The following is a 13193-nucleotide window of genomic DNA, read 5'->3' on the forward strand; positions in this document are numbered from 1 at the left end:
TTCCTCCTTCACAGCTAGCCCAGCCATTGGAAGCGGTTTGTAATGTCGCAGGCGAATGGTTAATGCAAACGGTTGTATGAATATTCATTCACAGGCAGACGCTGCTGCATCTGATTTTTTCTTTTTGTCAGGAAGGACTGTAATTTGTTGCCAAGCCTCTGGCACTGGACAGGCGGACCTGGTTTTGCACATGAATCTACCTTCACCCCTACCAGTTTTCTTCATTTTACTTCCATAGAAAAGCTTGTTTATTCAGTCTCGTTGTTCTCTCTGGTAGGGCAGTGTGAAATGCACACACACACACAGACACACAAATACATTGCAATTTCTTCTGGCACTGAAGTGTTTAAATGCACTTAAAAGAAACCGGTGAGGATTGGATGCATTCTGTAAATACGCAGAGAGCTACATGCGGTTATACGAATATATATCTCAAAACGTGATTGCTTATCTGTGCGTGGAAAAAAAAGTGCAGGTAAGAAGGTAAACAATTCCCTTCTTCAATTGTTTTTTTTATGCAACATCAGAAAAAAAATTGCACGTTGAAAATGCTACATTCCATTTCAAACCAAAATTTTGAAAAAAAAGCAATATTCCTGAAAAAAATTGCATTCTGTAATATGTGTAAATGCATACATACACATGTGCTTGTGTATACGTGTATGCATATGTACATATATATGTATATATCTATATATGTATGTATATATATATATATTTATATATATATTTATGTATGTATGTATAGGTTTACGTGAGACACAGTATCACAGTTGCCACCTTAGCAAACTCCAGCTCTATAGAGGTTACTATAAAAGGGCAAAATTAGGACATTAATTTCAGTGGCAAAGGGAGCAGCAAGGCACCCACAGTAGAAGGGGTTTATCAGAATTCTAGGAATTTACTATGCAAATTATGATCTGTGTGCTATTGGTATAATATATGTGCTTTCCATTTAACGAATGACCATTGTCTTAAAAGAATTAGAACTGGAGAAATGTGTAGGTCTTACATTCCAGCAGGGGAATGATTGCCAGATAGGCTAGTCTGCTTAATATATCCTGGTTTAGCTTATATGGAACATAGTCCATCTTTAATTTCCCAATAACAGTCTCTAAAATGTTAGGTTTTGATTTTTCCTTTTTTTTCCACTAGCATTAAAATGGCAGCCTTGCATCTAATGCCATAGGGGCATAGGGGAGAGTGGAATTAAGGTATAGTCTACCACTTGTTAAGTACAGGATGGGCTTGTGGAACTCTCCAAAGAGGACTGAGAGAGTCGGCGGGTGAGAGGAGCAATGCTGGAGTCTGCCAGTGAAGAAGTGGGAAATAGTTTGTACCAGCCTGTAACACTGGAACTCAGATCTAGCTCTTCCAACAGGATCTGTGCCATCCCCATGAAGCATTTGTGGTCCATTCGGCCATAGTCTCCCCAAACGATTACCTGCAAAGGGAAGACATATGATCATTTAACTGAATTCCTATTGTGTTTAAAATACTAAACAATTAAAAAGCAGATGAACTATGATGCTGGAGGTCTTGCAGGGAGGTCACTTGCCCCCTGGTAATATGCATATACTTACATCGTATCATACAAAGGGTTGATTGGCATGGACACCTTAGAAATAATAAACCTTCAGCATTTTGTACCCTTCAAGAGCAAAGGCTCTCACAGACCATTTACCAATATGCTCTTCCAAGGATTGGTCAAATCCCTTACTTGTAGTACCTTCTGGGGATCATTTACCTATGATTTACCAGTGAGCCCCTCTCTAGATTCCCTCCCCCGGCATCTCTCCTTTTCACATCAATGAAACAGTAGAGCCACAGTGAAACCTCTGCTCTAGTACAGAGATAGGGAATGTGTCCATACAAGGACACCAGTGTCTGTGGCAAGCTTTGTGAAGGTCCATAGAACATTTTTGTCCTCCACAGACCACAGTGACCCACCGTGATCAATGTTGGTGCCGGCCCCTGCTCTAGAATACCTGTGTAGACAGCAGTAGTAATCCTTCATACCACTGGGGTAATTACAGGGGTCGCATGGATAGATGTGTAATTGTGTGTGCCCGCATGGATGTGTAATTGTCCGTGTATCAGCATATATATGTAATTGTGTGTGTCAGCATGAATGTGTAATTGTGTGTGTGAGTGAGCACGGATGTGTAATTGTGTGTGTGAGCACATATGTGTAATTGTGTGTGAGCATGTATGTGTAGGTGTTTGTGTGTGAGAATGTACATGTAGGTGTTTTGTGTGTGAGCATGTATGTGTAAGTGGAGCATGTGTTAGAATGAATGTGTACGTGTGTGTTAGTGAGTATGAGTAAGAGTGTATAATTTGTGTAACTGTGTTTACATATGTGTGCCAGAGAGTATGCTGGAAGGGGCAAAGAAGGCACAAACAAGCTGTGAAGTTGGGGGCCCCGGGGCAATTTTTTTGCTTCATAAAGGATGTTGCTAAGTAACCTGCAGTATATTGGTTGGTCCTTAAGCGTAGTTCTGTCCAACATACCTAGAAGATATTTATATGGATGTTTAAGCTTTCCTCTGCATAGCTAAATTATATTGTGTGTATGACTTCCTAAAGGAGCACAACTCTTTGCCAACAGGATATCATTTGGGGTGATTCCGATCTAAAGCATGTATGTGAGGCTGAAATACACTAGCCCCACTAGCAGGATTGCTGAAAATTCTCTCTTTTGTCGCATGATATCTCACCTGTAAGACCTTCCCCTGAGGCCCTTCATCAAACAGAAGAGCTTGCTGGTAAACTGGATCCCATGTTTTCTTTGCACACCTGGTCTTCTTCTTGGACAGGCACATTCCATTTTCTATCAGGTAGACCTTAATGTATGGAGCTGAAGTCGAATGGTATGGGAATGTGAATAGTAGATGAGAAGAGACAGGAAAAAGTCAGAAGTGGGTTAATGATGCAAAAGGAGGGACACGGTTTAAACAAAGAAGCCAATAAAGAGGGCAACAAAATCAGTGAATGGTGATTTAACCAGCATTGTACTTGTATGTAGCTTTACACATGTATTACTGTACCGTATATATATTTGGGGAACAACTATACAACTACAGTGATGTACATTTGGATTGTTTATTGTGATGCCTTGGCTTTGTAACATGTAACACTGTTGTTCTCCTATCTGTATTGTATACCTAGCATCACCTTGTCAAACATTGTATTGTTTTCTATAACAGTGCTTAATAAACAGGATTGAGTCAGTATATCAGCACAATAAAACTGTGGACACTGGTGAAGTTTCTGGGTTATCATCAGGAACCACAAAAGACATTCATCAGTCATAATAGTGATTGGTACACTGGGTATTGTCCGAAAATGGCTTAGAAAATAACATAATAAGTAAATAAATAAATAATAATAAACTCATACTCAAAGGCTAATGAGCCATATTGACAATATTTCAGACAGGGGAGGTATGGGTGAACAACGTTCATCTCAAAAAAGGTTAATGTGTGTTTTAAACCACATCCACCCCACAGAAATTTGGATGGGGGAGGCTCAGTTGTGCCCCATAACTACTCAAAATGTTCATCTTTATTTTAACCCCTTGGCATTGGATGGGATATCATGGGTGAACTTTAAACCTCCATATAGGGTTTTATTTTAACCCCTAGAAGGGTAAGGGACACATGGATAGACTACATGCGAATAAAGGGCAAATTATATATATATATATATATATGTGAAATTTAGCATTCATTAATACACAAACAACCTGTTTATTAATAAATATGTGAGCTATTGTTTATTAGTGTAATGACGCTTAAAATTGCATCAGTGACAATGCGTCTGTACTCATTTATTTCCCTATTCACTTTCACATAATAGACTGGTATGGGAGATGTACCCATAATTTAAGGAAGAGGAAATGGACCAAAACGAATAACAAAACAAGACAGCCTGTCCAAAGATGCCAGATCCATGTACCTTTGGCCATGCTGTGACTTTCACATACCTGGAATTGCTTTGGAGCCTGGTTTTGGGGTGAGTCCTCGTGCCTGGATCACCTCCACCTCCAGCTGGCCATTTCTGTCTACCATCCTGATATTGATATCCCCTAGAAGAAAAATTGAAAAAAGGCATTTTGCCACAAGAGCTAAAACATAAGGTATGGCACCAGATTCTGAGAACTAATCTTTGTGGTATAATCCGCTCAGACACATTAGCACTTGGATACAGATGTAGGACTAACCAGGATTAACACAACTACATGTACCCGTCATCATCAGCCCAGTGTCAGGGAAATGGAGAAAGAGAATTTGATCATTTAACCAGTTTTACACGCATTATTATGAAAGTGCTTGATATCCTTTTTTCTCCTTATCATTTATTCAAATTTTAAAAGCTGTTGTGATGCTCTGTATGTAATGTACCATAATATATAAAGTCTGCAACTGGACACAGCAACCTGCCTAACGTTTGGAGACAATAATAAAAAGTGTATCCATCAGTGTAATTGGGAGAAACCTTCCAGCTTGGTGATTTGCAAAGTGTTCCCTCTTACAAGAACACCAATATTCCCTCTAGGATTTGTAAGGTGCTCCGAACAAATAACTCTTAATGAGAGCGGTACATTGCATTCTAATTTGAAGGTAATTAGAAAGAGGAACTGGTCCCAAAGGAAAGGAGAAATTGGAAAGAGGAAGGTTACTACAAAAAAAATTAACTCCCTGAGGGTATGACATACAGCCTTAAGGGGGAAAACCTCACATGATTTCAGCTTAGTTTAGATGTTTTTGTGGCGATTCCAGAATATTTAACTCATAATCAAGACGTGCTTTGCATCCATCATATCCATTCATATTTCCCTGTGTTATAAATATCTATTTTGGGGACATTGTTTCTCTGTTGGCGAAATCTTGGTATTTAGCTTTTGAAATGCTCATTCATTTGTCCTGATCCCCTCCCCATCTGGCATCCTACAGCTATAACTCTGCCCCTTTTTACTTATGATCTTACTGTCACTGTACAGTAAGATCATAAGTATGAACACTAAAATCCTTAAGATCTCTGGCTCCGATTTTTTTTGTCAATGGCCCTGCTGCATCGACATACATGATTAAGTAGCCACAGCCAGGTTGTGGTGGCCAACTATTCAGCCACGGCTTCAAGGCTGCACATAGATGCAGGTACCCACCTTGGTAATACACACATACATGCATACTCAACGTGGGGTACAGAAGTCAAGAAACGACACTGCACTCACTAAAATTACTAATGATCTCCTCACAGCTAAAACAAAGGCCACTTCTAACTACTTATTCTCTTGGACCTCTCTGCAGCCTTTGAAACAGTTGAACACCCCCTCCTACAAACCCTACTTGCTCTTGGCATGCGTGACACAGCTTTTCCTGGCTCAAATCCTATCCCGCTGACTGTACTTTTAGAGTCTCATTCATTGAAACCTGCTCCTCCCTCCTTTCGTTATCTGTTGGTGTTCCTCAGGGCTCAGTTCTTAGTATTTTCCTTTTCCCTCGGGCGACTGATATCTTCCTTTGGCTTCCTATACCCCCTGTATGCAGATGATACCCTAATCTATATCTCCTCTTTCAACTTTTCGCCCTCTCTTCTAACTCGCCTCACCGACTGTGGTTTAGGAATTGCATCATGGATAGCGTCCCATGACTGAGCTCATAGTTATCACGCCATCCAATCTGTCCACGACTCCGGACATATGTCTTTGTGTTGACAACTCCACTATCAAACTGACAGACGAAAGTTTTCTGCCTTGGTGTCACACTCAACTCTGCTCTCTCCTTCATCAACGACAGTTTTGCCTTTTGCTCCACATTACATGGAGAAGCCAGGCCAGGGTCAGCTTTAATTACCATGTTGAAGAAAGATAGACTTAACTAAAAGGTGAAGATTTTTATATGGAGACACATTTTCAAATTGGCTAGCTTCACAAAATAATTTTTCATGTCTTGGTACTACAAGTATTCAAAGTGTCCATTAAGATCACCCTTTTTAAGTATGTCTGTTTGTATATTATATTTGTATTTAATATATGCATGTATTACATAGGTATACATAGCACTTGCTGGTGTCACCATATAGGGGATATGATTGGCTTCCTGGGTCTCCGTGGTGCTCAAAGGGTTAAAATTCTACCGCAGGAAGAAAAATGAGCAGAATAGATAGGCCATTTGTCTCTCACTTTCTGTCATATTCTCCTCTTTCCACATGATGGTCGTATGTCTTATTTATCTTTATTTTATCAAGTATCCATTTGGATTGCATTAGTGAAGGACTTGCTAAAGGTCATTCATCATTTTTTGTGTCTTAGATGAAGGATTTACCAGGACTGGACTAGGAGCAAAATTTTGCCCTGGTACTTAAACACTAGTGGCTAATAAATCATAGGAATGAAGCTGCCTATCGTTCAATTTACTATATACTTCCTTGAAAGGTCTATATATTATACTTCTTACTGCTGGAGAAATCGTTGTGATCTGTCCATATACAGTGGTGTGGAAATGTATTTGCCCCTTCCAGATTTCTTCTTTTGACACATTTAAGTTTCAGATCATCATTTTAATATAAGAGAAAGACAACGTGAGTAAATGCAGCTTTTAAATGATGATTTCATTTACTGAAGGTAAAGAGTTAATGAAAATCTATATCACTGTGTGAAAAAGTAATTGTGCCCCTCAACCTAATAACCCTTGGCGGCAGCAACTGTAATCTAATGTTTGGAATAACTGGCAATGAGTCTTTAATGTCGCTGTGGAGGAATTTTGGCCCACTCTACTTGGCAGAATTGGTTTAACTCTTGGAGGGTTTGGAAGCATGAACCACCTTTTTAAGGTCATGCCACAGCATCTCAATCAGATTTAAGTCAGGATTTTGAGTAGGCCACCCAAAAACCTTCATTTTGTTTCTATTGAGCCATTCAGAGGTGGTCTTGATTCTGTGCTTTAGATCATTTGCCTGCTGAATAACCCAACTGGGCTAGAGCTTTAGGTCACAAACTTTTGGCCTGACATTCTCCTTCAGAGTTCTCTGGTAGAGAGCAGATAGCTATTTCCTTCTTTACATACAATTATTATTTAAAAACGTAACATTTTGTGTTATCTTTGTCTAACATTTAAATTAGTTTGATGTCCTGGAAAATTCAAGTGTGACAATTTAGCAAAAGTAGAAGAAATTGGCAAGGGGCAAATACTTTCTCACAGCACTGTATATGTTTTCCTTTGATTTACACCGGGCATAATACTGGTTTCAGATTCAGTTACTTTAGAAATAGTAGGCAACCACTCATTACCAGAAGAGGTCAGTGTTGTAAAGCAAACTGGAGTAAGAGCAGCACTAGCACGCTATCCTTTAGCCACATATTAGGTTAGTTGTGTTTGCAAGAATAGGATAAAAAAAAAAGATTCTGTACATTGCATACACATTTTAGGGACAGGGGTTGTACCATGCATCTCTATCGAGATTAAAACAGTTAAAATTTGTATACTGAAAGGAACTGTCAAACTCATTATTCTGTGTACTAATTCAACAACCAATATACAATTTACATGTGTAAATCTGAATCGATCCCTAGAAACGAAATAGCACACAGGCATAAAATATTTTCTCTGGGCATTTACTTACCCATAGGGGGTGTAGCCAACGTCTGTCTCCCCACAATCTGCGCTGGTCCCAGTCCATCCAAGAAATTGCTGAACTGGCTTTCTGCTCCAAGCCGGGTTGTGGGGAAGATAAAACTGTAAGAGAATTGAATTGGAGTGAGAAAACCTTTGTTTATGAAGGTGAGTGAGCAAATGGTTTTGAATGTGTATAATTTAGAGGGGAAGAGTTAGATGAATAAATGAAAGAATTTAATAGTAACCTTGGGGCAAAATGATTGTAGAGGGGACTGTACTAGGATAAGGTCAGAGGTCTCATGCAAACAATATGTGATGGATAAGAGGGGATGTCTGTAAATGGATGGAATGTCTTTGAGAGTTTCACTCAGAATATATAAATGGTAATTTCAAATTATTATGTGAGATGTTAGGGGAGAGCTACAAGGACAACTATGAAAGAACCTAGAAACAAAAAAACAATGGGAAGAGTTAGTCATGAAGGCCAAGTGTTTGAGAGACAGCATGTGGGAAATCTAGGAGAATCTAGGGAGCCAATAGGACTGAATAGGTTGTGTGTGGGCTATGCTATGTTAAACATCTTACTGTGTGAGGGGTGTGGAAGCATTGGTTACATGGTTTGGGGGTGGCACAAGCAAGTCATTATTGAGTATAAGTGACTTGGCAACCTACGTGCCATCAGAGCTGTTGCTGTTTGTGCTGCCATCTGTGGATTCCCGACTCCCCTGTCTGGTCACACGATTCCGCATCTCCACTGCAATACCTGTCTCTGTGCTGCGCCGAATATTACTGCGGAGCTTCTTGGTGGTTCCATCTAAGAATATCAACAACATATGATATGAGTTAGCTGGGCTAGGGGATACTGTACATCGTTACTGCGTACCAGTCGACAGGTCGTACTGGAACCATCTAACACACAACTTACAATATGTCGCTGCACAACTTCAACAGAGTGAAACAAGGACTGGCCAAAACATACTGAAATGCATAACAAAGGGTGTTATCTTAGGATGAGTCATGAGCTCTCACGTCTGGATAAATGCTTGAAAACCACTGTAAATAAAACTACAAGTGTCACGCAGCTGAACATCATGCTGTTACCATAAACTGCCAACTTGAAGATACATCAGTGTAAGAGTATTATATAACTGCTTTCTTCTGGTTTGGGGTCACCTTCAATCCAGATGGGGTCTCCTTTCTATGATAGTTAATAATGATATTTTGTGTCGGCTAAAACAACAGTTGCTAATGGATTACAGTAAGTGTAAAATTGTAGAAATGCATGTTAGTAATGGTTGGTTAGGACCACAATATTGCCTTCTTCTAAAAATAGACAATCCAACCCTGAAGTGGTTGTCTAAATATGGACAGTAATTATAGAATAGATAACATTGGTTTAACTGTTTGGTGGTTAAAATGCAATTACTTATTACATCTGAAGGCAAAGGACAGGAAAAGAAGGTCACCAAAATAATTTTCATTTAAATGCACCTTGATTATGCCAGTATAACAATAATATAATAATTTAAGTTGAAAAAGTAGTTCCAAAGAACTGGGGTGCATCTTGGCCTGTATCTTAAAATAGGCCTAAAATATCACATGAATGAATAAAAGAAGTGTCCCTGAATTTCAGCAACCCTTCATAATTCACAAGAAAATCTTTTTACATTTATACTATCCATAAGGAGGGGATATTTAGATTTATTAATGGATATTTTACTTTGATTTTCACAGATCCCAAGATATTTAGTTTGTTAAACTTTGTACAGTTGAGTAATGGAGTCATGGTGGTATCACCAACGTACAGTGCATCAACTCATCATATATCACAAGGTCATACAGGTTATCCTACAGCCAGAATAGGCAGTGAGACCCGGTATCTGTTACGTTTAAAAGTCCAGTTACCCAACTAGAAGAATAGCTGAGGAGATAAGAGACGTACCTTTGTTGATGCTGCAGGTAATACACAGTGAGGTTATGTTGTGTATTATTATTTTGTTGTGTACTTTAACAATGTACCACTATGTTTTGGAATGGCAGGGACTCCATCAGATTTTCATTTAAGTCTATATACATATATGGTCTCCAAATTAACATATTTATTATTATTATTATATTTTTATTTTCATAGTTTCCAATTTCCTATTTTAACACATGCTTACTTTTACCATTACAGGTAAGCAGATTAAAAATAAAGTCTTTTTTACACGTGGTTTATTTCCTGAAATTAAGGATCGTTTATAGAGTTTCCTGTATTTTTATTTAATGGCACATTGTTTTTAATTATCGTGTTTGTGGTTGCCCACTGCTGAATCAATTCTCTGTAATTAGGTCCCTGCTAACCTTGTATGCTTTTATCCCCGTTCACAGGCCCCTCTCTGCCCGCTCTGAATATTGTGAGTGCATTAGCATCATGGTTGCTATGGCAACCTGCCATACTATTGGATTAAGCGTTATTTTCAGTGATAGGCGCCTCAGTGCGCAGTATTTTCAGTTCCCGTGTGATGGTTCCTGATGTGAAAGCTAGAAAGTTTGCTTGTATATATATTATTTGCACATTCCATGAAAGAGATGTGTGTTCTCGCATAGCACTTTTGGCAGGAAGGGTCAGAGCCTAACTGCGTTGTGTATTGAAGGGGGTGTGGGTTGCTATTGTACATGGCTGTGGGGTCGCACTGAGAAAGGGGTTTGCACATCAGAAACGTCCATAGGACCCATTTGTCTGCCGTGTAATATATTAAACGTGTGGTTTTTCATTTTTGCATAAATCCCTGAGAGCTGTGGTTTTTCTGTTTGTTGCTCTATTTTTTCTATTATTTCTTCAATCCTGACCAGTTTCCCAGTCCCTGCTGATGAAAAACATCTGCCACCACCATAAGTCACTGTGGGGATGGTGTTCTCAAGGTGGTGAGATTTTCTGGGTCTGCGCCAGACAGGGTTTTCCTTGATGGCAAAAAAGCTCAATTTTAGTCTCACCTTCTTCCATATGTTTGGGGAGTCTTCTACATGCTTTTTGGTAAACAGCAAACATGTTTGCTTATTTTTTTCTTTTAGGAATGGCTTTTCTCTGGCCACTCTTCCATAAAGCCCAGCTCTGTGGAGTGTACGGCTTAAGATGGCCCTATGGACAGATAGTTCAATCTATGCTGCAGAGCTTTGCAGCTCCCTTAGAGTTCTTTGGTCTCTTTGTTTCCTCTCTGATAAATGCCCTCCTTGCCTGGTCTGTGAGTTTTGGTGGGCGGCCCTCTCTTGGCAGGTTTGCTGTGGTGCCATATTCTTTCCATTTGTTTAATGGTGCTCCATGGGATGTTCAAAGTTTTTTATATTTTTTTAACCCAACCCTGATCTGTACTTTTCCACAACCTTGTGCCTGATTTATTTCTTTATGACCACAGGGCGCCATGGCAACAGGGGCGCTATCCGGGACTTAAATTAAAACATCGTTTGTTTTTTTTGTAACTTTATTTAACATCCTCCATGTTAAATAAAGGTAAGTAAGGATAGGGGGTAGATAGTGATAAGGGGCAGGGGGGGTAGATAGTGATAAGGGGCAGAGGTGGGGGAAGGCAGTGATAAAGGGCAGGTGGGGCAATGAGAAGGGCAGGGGGGGAGGCAGTGAGAAGGGGCAGAGGAGGTAAGGCAGTGAGAAGTGGCAGAGGGGGTAAGGCAGTGAGAAGGGGTAGAGGTGGTAGATAGTGAAAAGGGGCAGAGGGGGGAGATTTTTTGCCTTTCTTTTTTTGGGGATGGGGGGGCGCCAGAGGAGTAGTCCGCACAGGGCGCCAGAACACTTAAGGCCGGCTCTGGTGCCACTTGCTTGGTGGTGCCCCTTGCTCAGTGGTGCTGCAGACTCTGGTACCTTTCAGAACAGATGTATATATACTGTCATGTGACAGATCACGTGACACTTAGACTGCACACATGTGGACTTTATTTAACTCATTTTGTGACTTCTAAAGGTAATTGGTTGCACCAGATCTTATTTAGGAGCTTCATAGCAAAGGGGGTGAAGACATATGCATGCACCACTTTTCTGTTTTTTTGTTTTTTATTTCACTTCACCAATTTGGACTATTTTATGTATGTCCATTACATGAAATTCAAATAAAAATCCATTTTAATTCCAGGTTGGAATGCAACAAAATAGGAAAGATGACAAGGGGGCGAATACTTTTGCAAGGCACTGTAAAACCAACATGCTCTTTTCTTCCATGAGAAGCTTTGTGTTTTGTTGTAGCTTGTAACAGCAACACTTTTGCCTATAACACTGTGTTAAATATAGGCCTTTCACTATAATACATATGAAGCACCAATATGTTCTCTATGATGACTCCTAGTAGGTACCTGTTTAAACTTTAAACTAAGACTTTTTCTAAGGTGTTGTATGCATCAAGGAGGGTATCTTAGCCAAAGCCATCTCTAAGGTTGTACTGGTCAAATATAAAATGTCTAAGGCTCCGAAATCACACCCACCTACAAAATGTATTATCTCAGTCACAGTCTTGTGTGCTGGTCTGCTCAGGTTACTAGGAAGAATATTTATCCAGCAACCCAAGCAACCAACACACATAGCCAGAAGACCAGTCACCACATGCAGACAACCAACGTGATTTTAGTCCATTCTTGCAGTTTTTGCCAACTGGGTCTGACAGTAACCCAATCCAGCCATTTTTTGCACACCAGCAAGTCTTACGGTTTGCCTCACTGTGAGGTGGGTAAATTGGTGTTTTTTAAACTTCTATACCACAGTTTGAAATGCTTGCTTGAATACAGGTGGCAATATTCAGAATATAAATCTTGACAAGGTATTTTTATTGCATCCGGCCATTAGAGCCATTTGGTCACTGCACACACCAGACTATTTATCTGTTTCTTAAGAAAATCCAGGTCATTGTTGGCATACATAATTGATCCGAATGCGTTTTCTAGAAAGTGGAGACAGGTACCAGCAATTTTGGATATCTCAAGGTTAACTACAATGTAAAACTGGTCCTGTGCACAGTAGCTCTGCTGTCATTTTTAAACTTATTCATATCTCCAAACACTTCAAATTTCCAGAGGCACACTTTTACTGGGATCTGGCTAGGAGCATGGCTAGCAGCAAAGGCTGTAGAAGGACTAAGCCCAGCCCCAGACCTCACTTGACAAGCAGGGTGAGATCCAAGCCAGACTTACTTGTAAGTTCCGGATTAGCCTCACATTGGGTTTGGGGCCAGCTCAAGTGAACATCAATAGCTGTTTATGCAACAGAATAGTTTTTAAAAGAAAATCCATTTTATTTCCACAATTTATTTGCAAACCAATTGTTAGATATGACTGTGGTTTAAGTGCTTTAGATCACTGTAATATACTCATGCCCAGCTAACATTCTGAGCTCCTAGAAAACAGGGACATCAGGGAAGGAAAGACGGACAGGGGGTTTGAGGCCTAAATAGGGACTGCCCCTCCTAAACAGGAATACTAAGGAGGTATACTAGGGGTGTAAATTAGAGCAATGTATAGAAGATATTTGTATCTGGCCCAGCCGCATTAAAGTTACAATTGGAATTGGAATTGTATGAGTCAACCTATTTG

At 39.8% G+C, this 13193-nt stretch overlaps 1 protein-coding gene across 1 annotated transcript in view; it reads right to left on the bottom strand.

Annotated features, from left to right (window-relative positions):
• Positions 1-1053: 1053 nt before the first annotated feature.
• The window catches only part of RIMS3 (regulating synaptic membrane exocytosis 3), a 39895-nt gene continuing 27755 nt past the window's right edge, over positions 1054-13193 (bottom strand). The window contains exons 3-7 of the mRNA XM_053454751.1: positions 8295-8436; positions 7630-7742; positions 3989-4090; positions 2721-2860; positions 1054-1444 (exon numbers count right to left, since the gene is read on the bottom strand). Of these exons, the coding sequence (XP_053310726.1) occupies positions 1232-1444; positions 2721-2860; positions 3989-4090; positions 7630-7742; positions 8295-8436 (710 nt within the window). The 3' untranslated portion in view covers positions 1054-1231. The remainder of the gene's footprint in view (positions 1445-2720; positions 2861-3988; positions 4091-7629; positions 7743-8294; positions 8437-13193) is intronic.

The sequence above is a fragment of the Spea bombifrons genome, chromosome 2, assembly GCF_027358695.1.
Source record: "Spea bombifrons isolate aSpeBom1 chromosome 2, aSpeBom1.2.pri, whole genome shotgun sequence".
NCBI classification, from domain to species: domain Eukaryota; kingdom Metazoa; phylum Chordata; class Amphibia; order Anura; family Pelobatidae; genus Spea; species Spea bombifrons.